Raw genomic sequence first — 16,472 nt, 5'->3', positions numbered from 1 at the left:
GTCAATTTAAGGGATAGCAAGTGGGTACAAATCTGTTTAAAACATTTTTAAAAAATAATAATAATACTTATCAAAAAACAAGATCTATTAAAAGGCATCTCATGAATGTTTTTAGTTAAAATTTTCAATAAAAAAATAATAATAAATGATGTCATTTGCTGACCGGTTTAGATGGAAGGGCTAGATTGACTAATTCTTATGAAGTGAATGACTAATTTGAAAAAAAAAAAAAAAAAAAAAAAATAAGGCACTAATTTCACAATTGAAGTAAAAATAAAAGACTGATAAACCATTTTTTTTTTTTTTTTGACGAACATACTCTACACTTTGCTCTTACTAGAATTATTGCATTTCTTTCACGTACTAGTTAAAAAATGTTGTTTGATCAACGTGGCGGGTGGTCTAATGGCCAGATTTTGGGCCAATAACACTTTGATTTTGGGTTCAAGTCTCTCTGATCTTTAATTATTCCCCTTTTTATCTTTTTCTTTTCCACCCTTTATTTATATATATCAAACTATAATTTATGCTGGGTATCAAGTATCAACTACTTCAATTAATAAAGATCATCAAATCTTTTCTCAAAAAAATATATTTATGATACATATAGTTCCATTTTGTTAGAGAAATTTTATGAGAGAGCTGAAAAAAATAAATAAATAAAAAATCCTTTCCTCACCCTCTATCCACTTCATTGGAAATTTCATTGTAGTACCTAGGGCCTTGGGGAAAAAACTTATTGTTTTGGTGACTTGACATAATACATTTCTTCTTGTCTTCTCTACTTTTTCTCTATATGAGAAATATTAAAATCATTTTAGAGTGACCTTAAAATCCCTATATACCTCATTGACAATCTTTTCTTTCCACACTTTCTGAGCATCCATTGTTGTTTCATACATTATTGAAGAGTTACTCCAGCCTCTTGGCTGAGCATGATGTTCTGAGTTCAACATTTCTTGCATGATTTGAATTCTGCCCACAGGGAGAGAGAGAGGAGAGAGTTTACAAAATATACAAATTATCAGCACTACACTTAATTCCAACCCACCTCCACTTTTTTTCTTTTCTCCTCCTCTCTATACAACATTAAAAGTTCACAATATCACTTGATTCGCGTCCATACGTCTCATTATGGAATAGTAATACATCATACGCAGCTGTGAAACATGTTAGGGATTGGCAGGGCTTTCAGGGTTACATAACTCATACCAGTCCCCCTTTCCACCACCCCTGACATTTCAACAGCCATCGTTTTTATACATAGGTATTAAATATATATAGCATTACACTTTATCATCATGGAACCACCACCTTGTCTCCTTGGGAGATCTACCATTCCTACAGTTTTTCACATACCGATCATTATCTGCTGGGCGTTGCTGCACAATGACAACATTTTTCACATATTAGTTTTAGTGTAGTGAGCAAGAAGGGAGGCTTTTGGTGTCTTTTTTTTTTTAGGGAGAGGGGGGAGGGGGGGGGGGGTTTGAAACTTCAACAATTTGAACAAACCTTAACGGTTGAACTTGATAACATGGATAGAATGCTGATGCAGATGGAACTGACAGTCATGGCTGGGGACCATGAATCATACAGGATATCTGCAAACGCAGCACATAATTCTGAATATCAGTTTGTATTGCAATTGACCTCCTATACTCGTTGAGGAGAACAAATGAAAAATAAAAACAAAGTAACACCTTGCTTTTAAATTATCCAAGAACTAGTAATCAGGATTTTTCATTTTAATTATTTTTACCACCTTCATATTAATCACCAATATTTTTTAGCAGTAAACATGGTAAAATTATTAACCAAGAAAAAATAAATGACAATAATAAAACCTGGTGCAGTCTCTTGGGGAGTCTACCACAAACTCTAATATGTACTAAATTTAAAAGTATTCGGTATTCAATTCGGTTGGCAAGAACAACATATTCCAGAAGGGAAGCAAACTATTCAGCTTACTAAGACTGGTAATCCAGAGGGAAGCTAGAACAAAACGAAACACACAAAGGCATGCGCAATCCTCCTTATATTTCCCAGCAACCAAAAGGAAGGTGAAGTGGATAGACACAGCATAAACAAGTATAAACTAAACATGCTTAGATTCTCCATTTTGTTTATTCTGAGGTTTAACAAATCACATGATACAAAGAATAGTGATAGATAAGAAAATTCAGACAAGCAAGATTCATTTTGTGTGGACCGAGAAGAGCAGGCCCGAATCATCTCAGCCCATCTCAGCCCACTTAACTGAGCTGAGATAGGCCTGGCTGAGCATACGAGCTAAGTACCCCCTAAGATAGGCTGTGAACGAGGATAATGCCTTGGAAGAATCCACCTGCCGAACAATAACCAGTGTCAAGCACAAGTTACGAGAAGATCATGTGAGTAGTAGAAGGTGGGCCCCCTCTGTTTAGAGATATGATACGAAGGGGCCCACTGATGTGGGGAATATCCTCTCATCATGACAACCCCACTAAGTGGAGGGTATAAATAGAGGAAGAGAGGGAGGATTTAGGGGTTGGAAAATTTTGGGAAGTGAAACACGAGAGTAATAAGGAAAAATACATCTTGGGGACTAAGAAATCCTGTTCAGATTTCAGGGTAATTTCAGGGTAGGGGCTCAGCTATACAATCATCGTCTCAGCTGAGCCAGGATCAAGAGAGTTTAGGGCCCAAGTAACAGCTAAACTCCCTCAGTAACCTTTAGAGCCATTTCTTGGACCTCCCATTGGAGGATAAGCCCAACCCAAAGTCCAAGTAAATTGGGAGTCTAAGCCCAAAAGCCCAAGGTTGTTGGGAACGGCCCACCACACATTTCATGGATTTGTTTCACACAAGTGTGTAAATGTACATGCATGTAACTAAGTAGTTAGATATTATTAAAGAATACATGGCCAGCAGTGCAAGATATATATGCAATCTGGTTTTGCTAGGTAGCTCAGCATAATGAGTGCATCAGAATCTCTCTTATACTTCACTTTTTTTTTTTTTGGATAGGTATCTCTCCTATACTTCACTTATATAAAGCAATGACTCAAGCCAATAATTTTTCACAATTTAGCATGATGGATTAGATGATTTTGCATTTGAAAGTCCTGTAAGGTTAAACTCCACAAGTCCGCAACCACAACCTTAAAGTTTGATGTGTATATGTTTGGTCCAGAGACTCCAGGCCTGATTGAGAACACCTTAAGGATTATCCACTAATTCCTACAGACAACAAATCAGATTTTTTTTTTCACATTTCACATGTCATGCCTCTAGAAAGAGTGGGGTCCAGAACATTTGTGCCTTGTAAAGTTAACAATACAAACAAACAAACGGATTATCAATGGTTCTAAATATTTATTTTGAATTGTTTTTCGGCCCACACTTCATTATACATGATTAAACTTAGGGGAGAAGGATGGTTAAACTCAGGAGAGAGAGCGAGAGAGGTCAGTGTTTGACAATTATGATTTGGTAGGTTAGAAGATAGCAGGAGCAACTGTGGGTGCGCTGGTAACATAAGCTTCCATGACTTCTCTAAAAAATTTCCGGGACAAAAATAATAATCAGACAATTTCTTCAATATCTCATCCTTTCATCTTACTGTTGAAAGATTGGCTAATATTTCATATTAATACAATACATGAATTTAGCTATTAATTAATAGCAAATAAGATTTTGATCTTCATATCAGCATTAAAGCCCCAAGGAAACCAATAAACAACGAAATTGTGGAGGCCTCACATCTTGCCTTTAACTTAAAGAAGAACATTTTTTTTTTTATAAAACAGCAGTTAAAAAAAATGGAGTTAATTAAAGAAATAAAATTATAAAGCAGAAAACAGTGAAGTAAACAACAACACAACTTACTATATTCATGCAAATGAAGACGCATTTCCAGTATGATAGATAGTAATAACTAGTAGATGGTTGATGTTGTTCATTAACTATGTAGCATAAATTGGGACAGAGACAGAGTAGCATAAATTAATGCCAGTAAAGTTGAAAGCATGAGTCAAACAAATTGACTTTAACAAACTCAAAAACAATAGGAAGCAAAATGTTATCATCGCAAAAGAGAACATTCCATTGAGCATAACTAGTTCAATATCCTCCAACATTATACGCCTAACTTAATAGTATATATTGCAATTTTAAATTGAAAATTCCATGTGCTTCAAACAGATAGTTGCAGAATACAGGATATAGTGCATAACTATCCATCACAATGAATATTATACACTAGTCTTCACATGCATGGAAACTGTAACTTTCCAGGTTTGTACTAAAACATAGCATATAGAACTTTTTTACTTTTTAGTATTCTACTTTTTGCAGAGGTGTTAATTTTTCCAGACATAGAGGAGCTAAAAGATAATTATTTGTCAAGCTATGAAGATCTAACAAGACAACAGTTTCTTTTGTTAGGACACCCACCTGAGGTAAAAGAAAGCTAGTAGCCTAGCACCATATTCATATTCGAAAAGAAGTTCACTTACCAAATGCATTTCTATATTACATGAGTATCCCAAATTTTCCCAAGAAAGAAAATCTCATAAAAAATCTGCTAGAGTAAAAGAAAATATTCATGAAGATGTCATATGACAAATTATACGATCTTGTATGGTAGAATGTTACAAAGAACTAGCATTTCTAACACAAATAGTTTGGTTCAATCTTTATCGGTTTGAGAGCAATTTCCCAAAAAGACCACTTACAAGCAACAAAAAACTGGATAGAGTCTTATTAAGCCATAGTCAAAATTTGCTGCTAAAATTGTGATGTGACTGTCATAAAACTCAACAGATAGTAGACATCTTAGTAACACGAAAAATTATAGTTGTGTAAAAGAATTAGTCAGAAGGGAAAACTTACGCATGATTCCTTAGGTGTTGTGTACGATTCCTTAGGTAATATTAAATTCAACCATGTGGTATATTGGCTAAGGCGGCAACATGGTTGAAATTAATTAGGGAACTTAAGCTACATCACATAAGGAACTGTACTTAAGTTTTGACCTTCTCACTCAGTAAGCCACATGGTTGATTTAATTTTCGTTAAGGAAGATAACACCGTTAATGCTGCTACATGATTGAATTTAATTGGAAAACCTAAACCTAACCCACAGTACTCAAGTAACTGTACATAACATAAGTTTTGCAAAACAATTAAAGTTCATCATTTAAGCAAAGAAAACCCCCAAAACAAAAAACAAAACAAAACTGCAATGGTACCTAGACAGATATGGCCGTTGCTATAAATGTGAGGGTGCAGAGGAGCTGGGGACATAAAAATCACCTGCCAAAACCAATGTATATGCATCAGAATCACTACCAATATGAAAAGTGGTAAAAATATTATAGTAAAATTAAAATTCTAAAATATGGGTCATTCTGGAAAATCCACCTGGGGTGCTTCCATAGGGTAATGCTCAGGAAAATCAACTTGAAGCTGGTAAGTTTCATTTGCGTACAGAGTCCCTGGAGCTCCATTCACTTCAATCACCCATCTTTATTTACAAACCCATTAAAGTGATTACATTAAAAACAAAAAAAAGTAATATCATATTATTGTAAAAAAAAAAAAAAGGGTAGAAGTGAAACCTTTGAAGATTATCAGTAACTTTGTGTTTAAACCCAGTAGGAGGATTAACCTGCCACTCTACCAGCTCTTTCTGGAGCCGATTGCTCGCGATCTTGCTTAAAGCCTAAGCGTGTATTAAACATGGTACAAAATACAACATACAATATAGTACTTAGTTTTTAGTTTTTTACCAATAAAAATGAGGAATTACGAAACAAAGATTTACCAGTTATACAACAGATTTACGAAACAAACAAAACAGTTTATAGAGAGTGAGAGAGAGAGAGAGAGAGAGAGACCTTGCGTGAAGGGGTAGAAGAAGAACTGGTCATGGCTTCCAAAACAAGAGAGAGAGAGAGAGAGAGAGAGAGAGAAGAAAAATAAGAAGTGGATTGGCGTATTTTCACATATGGCGTGAGAATATGATGATTGGTCAAAAAAAGACGGGAAAACTGAAAGTGGATTGGTGGATCGAGACTCATCTGTATTAGTCTACCCTTTGTTTCGATCTTCCGCATACTATTGCCAGTATTGCTACTAGATGCGAAAATCGCTTGTTGTCGGAAGCTTCCTGATCTTGCCACGTCGCAATCACATTTCATGATCCCAATTTCTTACTTTTTTTCCCCCCCCTGTTTTAGAGCTAAAATCTAAATTACAACCTGTTAAATTTCGTTCAATAAGTCATTTTCATCTTTAACATTTTTATTCAGGTGATTTTTTTTCATGGTTTTATATATGGTTTTAAAAACCGAAACAATCAAAGAATTGAGATTTGATATGGTTTCGATTTTTACCAAATTGATTTAAGGTTTGATTTCCAATTAAACCGTCCGATTCGATTTTTGAAATTAGAATCCCACCTATTATCTCTATAAAATTGCTACCATTCACATGTTTGATGTGGTGTTATTTTATTATATGTAATGATAAAGTAATGAATAGAATAACCAACTTTATATGAATGTTGGGGTTTAAGGAATAAAATGGTAAAAACAAAAAGTGATACAAAATAATAAATTCAAACAAACTCATATGGTGTAATTTGGATGTTGAGTCTTTTGATAAATTTTTTCAATGAACATGAATTTTAGATGGTAGTTAAATTCTTTCTAATATATATATATATATATATATATATATATATATGGGTTAGATTCAAGTTACATCTAGTGTAAATTTAAGTAATATTACACCACTCAATATTTTTTAATTAGATGCGAATTTCGACAAATCTACTGTTAAATTACATTATCTTCGTATATTTTCCATGCTTGCAAAATTTAAAGATAATCAATAATTAATGGCAATGTCATCAATCAATTATTTAAATTCAAGTTTTTGTAGTTTAAAATAATGCATAAAATACGAGTTTATGGATCAAATAGTAAATTACATTTGATTGACATGAAAATTGGCATGTATGTTAAGAACATATAGAACATGTGATTCAACGGTGGAATTCTCAAAATATGAATTTTATAACAAGTTATTGAGTGGTGTAACATTGTTTAGAGTTATACCAAGTGTAACTTGAACCCAACTCTATATATATATTTTTAAAGTTTTTTCTAGCTAATCTACTTTTCACCTGCATGTATCAAATTATATATTTTTTATCTCTCTATTTGCCCTTGTTTAATTTCTTGAATATTTTTATTTAGTTAATCATTTATTATTACTTTTTAAGGCAAATGACAACTTATCTACCTATGATTTGACTCGAATTTAAATTGACTACTTATGGTTTACAATTTGACACTTTATTCACTTGAGCTCTGCTCCATTAGATTTTCGTAATCTACCTCTGCATTTGTTGTTACAGAAACATATTTTAATTTGAAAACATAACATAAAATAGGTCAAATAGTTAGGGTTTAAAACTTTGCAAAAGATGGATGAACATTACATATATAAAAAAAAAAAATCAAACAAATACAAATTAAATATCAGAACTTCTCTAAAAATAGATTCTAATTGTGAAAGCTTTTTGTGACAAACCCATCAAAGATTCAAAATGAAGCAAACTTCTGGTGTTAGCCTAAACGACAAACAAAAAAGAGAAATGAAATGAAAATAGAACATCTTTGTTGGGTTTTTTTTTGAGAGAGAGAGAACTTAAACTCCATTGAGACATGACACAAAAAGGTATCCAACCCGAATTCAAGACCCATATCAATTTTCTTAATACAGTTATTTTTCTCGTCCTTTTCTTCAAAAATAACCAAAACCCATCAAGAATCATACAAAAGTAAAAATCCAGATCCAAAATCAAGTAAAACCATTAATGCTACCACCTGTTTTTTCACTCCCAGACGTTGAGATCTTTGTGAAATCCAGCGTGAATAAGCATTTAGCCTTGGTGGTGATTCAAAGTGAGCTTTGGTGGGGATTCAAATAGTGATTATGAATCTATGATAAATGGGTAGTGCTTTACGGGCAAGTTGATATGGTGTGAAAAATTGTCTTCAAACTAACATTTTGATCCGTTTTATATTATGTCTTTGTATTAAAATGTGTGTTTTAAACGGAAAATTGAGAGGTGGGTTATAGAAGGGATCCGTTTGGATATAACTTATTTTGTTGAAATTGAAAATTGAAAACACTGTAGCAAAATAATTTTTAAATGTGTAAACAGTGCTGTAGGACTTATTTTTAATGAAAAAGTGGCTGAAAAGTGAAATTTGTGAGTCTCGTGCACTATTCACGGGACCCACGAGACTGATAAAAGAGACTGAAAAGTCAACAATATACGGCTACTATTCATGAACAGTAGCCGTTTGTCTCCCTAAACGCATGCGCAGCAGCACAGAAAAAAAGAAAAAGAAAAAAAAGAGAAGAAACGTAAACGCAAAACGCAACAACCGAATCCAAACACATACAAGGTGTGAGGGCCCAAGGACCAAGGAAAGGTTAGATGAGCTGTTATCGTCATTATTAAGGCATCATAAGCCCAAAGAGGGAATCCACCTGAGGATGTGAGGGGAAGAGACAAGAGACTTCTGGGAAGTCCAGATGAGTAAAATGAGGTATAGAAAGATAATCATGGTAAGCTTGTAATAAGCTTTATATATACATAAACTTTGATTTGTGGTGAGGCCCTCCCTATTTTTGTCCTCAGGCTAAACCCTATCATTTTTTGTTTAATCCACTCTCTTACAAATATCTATTGATTTGGGCCTAGTTGAGCTGCACAATCCTCACTATTCTAAGTGGGCTTAGACTGTTTGATTTTTGTGTCCTTATAGAAGTTTAAAGCAATAGAGTTCAGGTGGGTAAAATATTAAATTTCAAAATAAGGTAGACAATTAGTTTTTTTTTTCTCTATCTTGACAAGTTTATTTTTTATTTTCTTTTCTTTCTCATCCTTCCATTCCATGCCTTCCTTCTTCTCCCTCCCTGTATTTCAACAATAGCACTTGTTGTCCAATGCTCCATTCACAATACACACACGCATGCATACACCCACACACACAAAACTACAACCAAGCCACCCATCTCCTATGACGGATTAAACCCAAATAGCTACTAATTGAACCAAAACCTTGAGCATCATCTTGCCTCTTCTCATGGCAAAATTTGCAAAATAATACGCTATATATATATATATATATATTTTTTTTTTTTTAAATTTCAATTTTTTGAAGTTATTAGGGGATCAGTTTTTAAATTATGTTGCAAAATAGTACATTTAAAAAAAAAAAAAAATTTCTGTATATATCATATGTTAAATATGGACATAAGTATGTATATCATGAAGGAAAGATTTTATTACTCAACTGAGTTTGTAATTCATAATATAAAAGTCACTCACATATTTCTTATAGTTTAAAATTTTTTACTAGTGGTGGGGACTGGGAAGGGGAGGCAATAATATAGGTATAGAAATCCAGAGGAGATGTGCGTTGAAGAGCTCAACTCAAAGTTGGAAAGCCAAGAAAAGCACACGCAGCACCACGTCTACCCGTGAGTTCGTCGCTTTCACCTACTGCGTGCGTGTACAGCTAGCTAACACATATAGATATGGTACCACTTACAATTATACATATTACATTAACAAAAGCTACCGTTCATTGAACCCAACTCTCTCTTTTTTCTTTTTCTTTTTTTAAGGTTATAACCAATCACAAAGCTTTTAGTATTTAAGATGCTTCTTTGGTCGTTGGTACATAACAAAGAGAGAGAGAGAGAGAGAGAGTTTGTGTGAGGTATTATGCGTTAAAAGAAGGTTTAAGCGAAGGGTTATAGGTCTACCAACTGGTTGTTAAGGCTTTGAACCCTTTCAAGCAAACAACAACCACAGCCATTTCGAACTTTCTAGCGTGTTTTTGCCGTCCTACCGTTTCTGACACGTGAGAAACGAAAGAATGATTGACACAGATATAACATAGTTTTTATTATTTTATGTTACTTAACCAACAATTAAAAAAATAATATTTCTGTAGTTGGTGCTTGCTGCTACAACTATATTAAATAGTTTAATAATAATGTATGATATGCATTTTTATTGAGTTGGTATCGTTGTTCCAATGATAAGGAGGTCGGTCTTTGTTTGGAATATATCTCTTGGGATTGGCATTTGTCTACGTTTGGGGGAAGAAGCTTGTCTCAACTTGGTCTTTGGGATATAATCCTTTTGTTTTCAAAAGGCCCCCCCAAGTTTTTGCTTCCCACTACAGCCTTATCATCATTCCTATGTCTTTGAGGTATATTTATATATATTTTCCAATGGTTCTTTTAGCTAACTTTTTTGTATTTTTGATGGTTATGCACTGTTATTTGTGGTAAAATTTGATGATGGTCATTTATGATTGGAAAGAAGAAGTCATGGAAGTGATTTGTTAGCAGGGATTATTGTCAGAACTGTGCTTCTGGGTAATTTGAATCTTGGGGTTCTTAATTTTGGCTTGACTTTTGGTTTTGGTTTGTGGGGTTTTACTTGTTCTATTATTGCTTATATGGGGTTTGAATTTTGGCTATTAGTTACTGTTTATGCTTGATTCTTAATGGTGATTTTGATTTTGGGTTATTTACATGATGTAGCTGTGATGTTCACCTGAAGAAAGAGTTGAAAAGGTTGAAAATTTTTCTTAGGATTCTTCTTGCTAGACGGGTTATTTTCCTTCTGGGTAGTTGGTGTTATTTGTCTGGTAGTTCTGGTCTGTTTGTATGCATGATGTGCATTTTAGTTATCATTGTGTTCTGTTTTTGATAGGGTTGATTTTTATTTTTATGTTTCATTTTTAATTTGATATTTGTCACACAAGAAACGTGATGAGCCAATTGGCAATTGTGTGGTCTTTTTCCAAAGAAGATAGCTGGGGTGGGGGTAGGGGTTTGGTGCTAATAATGTCTGGGTATTATACATACTGTTTTACGTTTGACATAAAAGGTTTGTACTTTTTCTTATGATTGGTGTTTTGTTGGTGTGTATAATTCAATGGTATTATTGTTTAGGAATCAGAATCTGTGTTTTTCTGTAATTTAAGAGTTCATCACTGCCAGTTATTTGCAACACCTTGAGTGGCTGAGCCAGATTCTGCACCGTTATTGATAACAGTCATTGATTTGTTAATTACAAGTGCCTTCTTTCTGACATTGAATGGAGTTTTTTAATGTGAATATGCATACTATGTATTGTCTTCTTTGACTATAGGATTGGATTACATTTGTTGATTTCGTAATTTTGTCTCTCTTTCCTGTTAGGATTTGTTAGCTGCTCAAATTGGGCATAATCTCTTTTCTCTAGCTACTGAAGTGTCCTGAGACAGAGGAAGCAAAGTATGGCCACCTATTTCCCAAATGCAAGCAATCAAAGAGATTGCTTGCAAACTCCATATTTAGGAGACCAGAAATTTGCTTCATATTCTGAAGCGCCTTTCCATCCTAATAACATAATGATGTACATGAACCAAGCTTCTTCTGGATCCTACTCAGACATCTTGTCTGGGAGTTCTCTACCTCCTAACTGTGATGAATCTGTGGGAGGCAGAAATGAGATGATGTTCATTCCACCTATAGATAATAGAGAAAGCATGCAATCCATTGATGCAAGGTTAAATGCTGTAACAGGTGATCACCTTGGAAACTCTGTTACTGGGAATTCCCAGGTGATTCCAAGGAGGCAGCTGGGAGTTCCAGATGGTGAACAAAATATTCAGTCTCAGGGATTATCTCTTAGCCTTTGCACACAAATGCCATCTGCGGTATCTGTAGCTTCATTTGGTAGTGAGTATCCAAACCCAGGTCTCTCTTCATTCTTGGGAAACACATCTTGTAAAGGTGATGAGAACAACCGATACAAGGATTTGAGAAGTGCAGAATGCCTGCTATCTGGTTTTCCTGGAGGCAGCCATAACACTACTAAACCAGAGGCATTGTGCAATCCTCATTCCTCAATGAACCCCAAAGAGATGCTCTGTGATCAATACCTATATGAACCATCAGCTTTTGCAACCACAATTTTAAACTCAAGGTACCTCAAGGCATCACAACATTTGCTTGATGAAGTGGTTAATGTCCGAAAGGCTTTGAAACAGCGTGGATTGAACAAACATCAAATCCAGGGGATTGGTTTAGATGTCTCTAAAGAGGCTGATGGGAGATCTAATACTCAATCTGTGCAGATGTCTTCAGACCCTGGTGAGTCAACTACTAACTCCTCTTGTGAGCTATCACCTGCAGAACGACAGGATCTTCAGAATAAGAAGACAACACTTTTGTCCATGTTAGACGAGGTAGGCCCTACCGCCTTCTTATTTTTTTTAGTTACATTTTCCCCTTCTTTTTAATTTGTATATATAGTCTGGATTGCTAGTCTTTTCTATTGTCTTTTGTTTTCCTTGAAGATGATCATTTGGACCATGACGTATTCTTCCCTCATACCTAATACATACCCCACAGTTTAGAAAATTACCATAATTGATCATTTTTTGACAGTCAAATATTTTTTATGTCTTTTGTTCTCATGTGTTTATACAAATTCTGAAGAGCTACCCATGCTTAAATTCTTCTGTGCTCAAATTCATAGGGATTTATTTGCAATGATAGTGATAAAATTTTGTTTAGCATGGTCAAGAATATGTTCTAAAATCAAAATAAGGATGAAAGAAATATATCTTGTTAAGTTGCTTTTTAGATGGATGATATTAAAGAGAGGCATTGACAAACACCTTGTTCAAAGCAAAAGCATTAAAGGATATAGTTGAGTTTTTGATAGATTAAAAAGAGGATTGGATGCTCTGAAAGAAGTATTGTATTTTGGAGAGTAGCAAGCGAATGTTGATGTTAGACACATTGGGTCTCTTCCTCATACTTTAGACCATTTTTATGATTACATTAGCTGGCGTGACATGAATGTGAGAAAATTTCATAAGAGACTTCAAAGTGTCACGTTTTGATTCGGAGTAGTCTGTGCTTCTAAAGTAGGGATAGTGTTGGGGTGGGCAAGAGGATCTCCTTATCAGTTGGCAATGCTGAATACAGGTTTTTAATAGGATCCTGTGTAAGTTCAAGACAAAAAAATGATAGTATGTAGAAAAAGGTTTTTGAAGAGAAAGTATGGTATTTGAGTAGGGGTAAATTGTATGGTATTTTAGGTACATTAGGTTACCTAGTTAAATTCAAATACTTGGTTGCATTGAGTAATAAGATACACTGTAATAATTTCCAAGGATAATTAAATTCAATGCAGCTAGATGTTTGAATTATGAACCTGATGTACTTCACCTAAGGTATTCTACCTAAACTTTTCCCTCGGTGCTTACCGCTTAGAGACCTCTGGGCAAAGGGATTATGAAGCATTTGGAATTGGAAGCTTTTACGTTTGCATTGATTGTTACTAGGAATGCTTCTAATCATTTTTTGGGTTTATATAAATGTATCTTTCTGGATATATGGGTTTTCTTTCTCTCCCCTTCTCCAATGATATTATTTATTTATTCCTTTACTTTCCTAGCTACCACAGTTTTTACTGAGCTGCACTTATTTGAACAATCACTGATGGATGTGCTCTTGTTATAGGTGGATAAAAGATACAGACAATATTACCATCAGATGCAAATTGTGGTGTCGTCTTTTGTCATGGTAGCTGGGTGTGGGGCGGCGGAACCATACACTGCTCTTGCACTTCAAACAATTTCCCGTCACTTCCGCTCTTTACGTGATACAATTGCTAGCCAGATTCAAGTGATCCAGAGAAGCCTTGGGGAGCAAGATACTTCACCAAATGGTCAAGGAGGAATACCTCGTCTCCGCTATGTAGACCAGCAGCTCAGACAACAAAGGGCTCTTCAGCAGTTTGGTGTTATGCGACATGCTTGGAGGCCTCAAAGGGGACTTCCAGAGAACTCTGTTTCAATTCTCCGTGCTTGGTTATTTGAGCACTTCCTTCATCCGTATGTCCCTTGATACTTTTCCCAATTGTACTTGGAAATCTACTGAGAGCTTTGATGTACTAATTCTTTTCCTTATTTCAATAGTTACCCAAAGGATTCAGAGAAAATTATACTCGCAAGGCAGACAGGCTTGACCAGAAACCAGGTAAGATGATAATCTAGTTGTCAATGGTGGATTATAGTTACATATTCTGAAAATTGCTTCTTAATATGCATTGGTGGATCTGGGATCTGAAAATTTCAGTAGGTTGAACATCTGAATGTTGATCCTCAGTTATCATTTGTGTCTAGACTTTTTGACTTGTGGACTTCTCTACACTATAAATTCTCACATCAATGGATGCCTTGGTTTTCCTCAAAACTCACATCATTAAATTTTGTGTACTGATTAGGTTGCAAACTGGTTTATCAATGCGCGGGTGCGCCTTTGGAAGCCCATGGTTGAGGAGATGTATAAAGAAGAGTTTGCTGAATCTGAAATGAACTCCAAATCCTCACCAGAAAGTGCACTGAACGTACCAAGAGATAATTCCTTGGCATCTGAGGATAGGGGGGAAGAGTTGCAAGACAGTGTGATATCCACAACTGCTGATAGTGTCCACCTAGGGCAAGCCTATGACTCAAAGTCTGTTCATATCCCCAATGTAGAAATAAATGGGCAATCTGCAAGGATAGGTTTTGAGAGTAGTACTCACAGAGATAATGTTTTGGGGTCTGGAATTATGAAATTACAGGGTAACCAAAGGCCTAAAGTGGATGATCATAACCTTTATTCCGATGAGATTATCCTACCCCAACAGAATGGTGGTGGGAGTCTTATGGCTGCTGCTGCCACATATGATATGTCAGAGTTGGGTAGTTTTGTAGATGGCAGCCAGGTGTCACTTGCACTGGAGTTGCGGCATTGTGAAAATGATGGATTTCCAATGTCTGGTGGTGCCAATTTAAGAGGTAATGACACTGTAACTTCTTCTGCAGGGCCTGAATCGCTAGATTTTCAGTGCATGGATCTGGGGAAGCAACATCACAGGTTCAACAATCCCCATATGTTACATGATTTTGTAGTCTGAAACACTGCTTTCCTATCTTTATTGGTGAAAATCAATCTTGTCAAGAGAAGGATCATTGAAAAATAAAAACAAAAAACAGAAATAGAATGTCCTGTGCTGTTTTTTTTGGGGCATTGTTCACCCTTCTTGCTTATTGTTTGAAGATACAGAAAACCACTAGCAGTACAAATATACATGTAGATACAGGAATGATTCCCAATTGTAAATTGTAATATAACAAAAAGATTGTTGGAGCTGTAGGCATATTTGTATAGATGAGATGCATGGGTATTTTTCTGCATTTTGTTGAATAAGGAATCTTGTAAAAGTACTTACAATTGTGACATTGATGTATCATTTCCTATGGAAATAAATGTTATGTAATAATTGACTGATTTGTTTTCCTGCCATTTGTATTATGATCAGGTCGAAAATATGTTGGTTTCCTGTAAGTTTGTGGTCATATTGTTTGGAGCTTGTGCAGAAGTTTAGAAATAGGAGTATTCCAAGCCTAAAGTTTAGCCTGATTAACTGTCAATGATAAACAAATAGGTCCCAACCCTCCCCCGGTTCCTCAAATAATATCACTCTTATTGGTAGACTGCTTTAAAATTGAATTGTGGTCATTTCCCTCTGTTATGGACCATATTATTTTCTAATTCTCGTTTAATCTGATCTTTCTTATTGGCACTTCTTTTTGGCTAGTATCTGGTCCGTCCCATCATCTCTCTTCATGGTACAAAATTTGAACAATTGCTGCTTCAGTTTTCATTATCATATCCCTGTGTTGCACTCATTGTTGAACATTCTTCATCCTGAAGATTTTTATCTAATCTAGTTTGTTATAATAGCGTATGTTCCCAGTTTCAAAAATACACACATGCGTACATACATATGGGATGTGGTGGTTACGTTTGGTATTAACTACTCAAATGTTACACGTTTTTAAGACTGTCGATACCTACTAAATCCAATGGTAGAAAGACGTGGCTTTTTTTTTTTTTTGGTTGGTTGGTCATTTTATGCTCTTCATACCTCCAACAGCATAAATGCTCATCAATGGTCCCCCACAAGTAGATACCTTCGTGGGTTGTAAATTCTAGTGCTACATAATTGATGGCCCCAAATGGTGGTTAAATTCATCGAAATTTGAAGCTGGCGACCACGCCAGCACTGTTTAATGCTTTTGATTGACAACTGGAGCATTTGAAATGCCAGGACAGCAAGGTTTTGACGAATTGTTCAAGTTCCTCTACTTGGACCAACAAAGCCTTGGATAGCAAAGAAGGTTGGTGCAACTATTAAAAGAACAACAATACTACAAACACAACAAATCTTGCAATTGTTGAGGTAGCATATTATGATCAATATTTTTTTGAAGGGAAACATATCATAATTAGTACAATATCACTTTCATATGGATACTACCACTTGCATCATTTTT

At 35.1% G+C, this 16,472-nt stretch overlaps 2 protein-coding genes across 5 annotated transcripts; one reads left to right on the top strand and one right to left on the bottom strand.

Annotated features, from left to right (window-relative positions):
- Positions 1-1,013: 1,013 nt before the first annotated feature.
- On the bottom strand, positions 1,014-6,071 carry LOC126712320 (probable ubiquitin-conjugating enzyme E2 16). Its single transcript, XM_050411610.1, has 6 exons — positions 5,883-6,071; positions 5,604-5,707; positions 5,407-5,509; positions 5,235-5,298; positions 1,516-1,604; positions 1,014-1,382 (listed from the first exon to the last, which is right to left on the bottom strand). Exons 1-6 carry the CDS (start codon positions 6,063-6,065, stop codon positions 1,287-1,289), a joined length of 639 nt encoding a protein of 212 aa, XP_050267567.1. The 5' UTR covers positions 6,066-6,071; the 3' UTR covers positions 1,014-1,286.
- Positions 6,072-10,069: 3,998 nt separating this feature from the next.
- LOC126712318 (BEL1-like homeodomain protein 7) lies at positions 10,070-15,423 on the top strand. 4 transcript variants are annotated; one of them, XM_050411607.1, is made up of 5 exons: positions 10,070-10,289; positions 11,300-12,320; positions 13,606-13,979; positions 14,064-14,124; positions 14,372-15,423. In XM_050411607.1, exons 2-5 carry the CDS (start codon positions 11,367-11,369, stop codon positions 15,047-15,049), a joined length of 2,067 nt encoding a protein of 688 aa, XP_050267564.1. In that variant the 5' UTR covers positions 10,070-10,289; positions 11,300-11,366; the 3' UTR covers positions 15,050-15,423. The 4 variants fall into 4 exon arrangements, with proteins under 4 accessions (XP_050267564.1, XP_050267562.1, XP_050267565.1 ...); XM_050411605.1 differs by having other exon boundaries at positions 10,071-10,289; positions 11,290-12,320; XM_050411608.1 differs by having other exon boundaries at positions 10,077-10,289; positions 11,656-12,320.
- Positions 15,424-16,472: the final 1,049 nt, after the last annotated feature.

Source organism: Quercus robur, chromosome 2 (assembly GCF_932294415.1).
Source record: "Quercus robur chromosome 2, dhQueRobu3.1, whole genome shotgun sequence".
In the NCBI taxonomy this organism is placed as follows: Eukaryota; Viridiplantae; Streptophyta; class Magnoliopsida; order Fagales; family Fagaceae; genus Quercus; species Quercus robur.
This window is presented reverse-complemented; position numbering and strand designations above follow the sequence as displayed.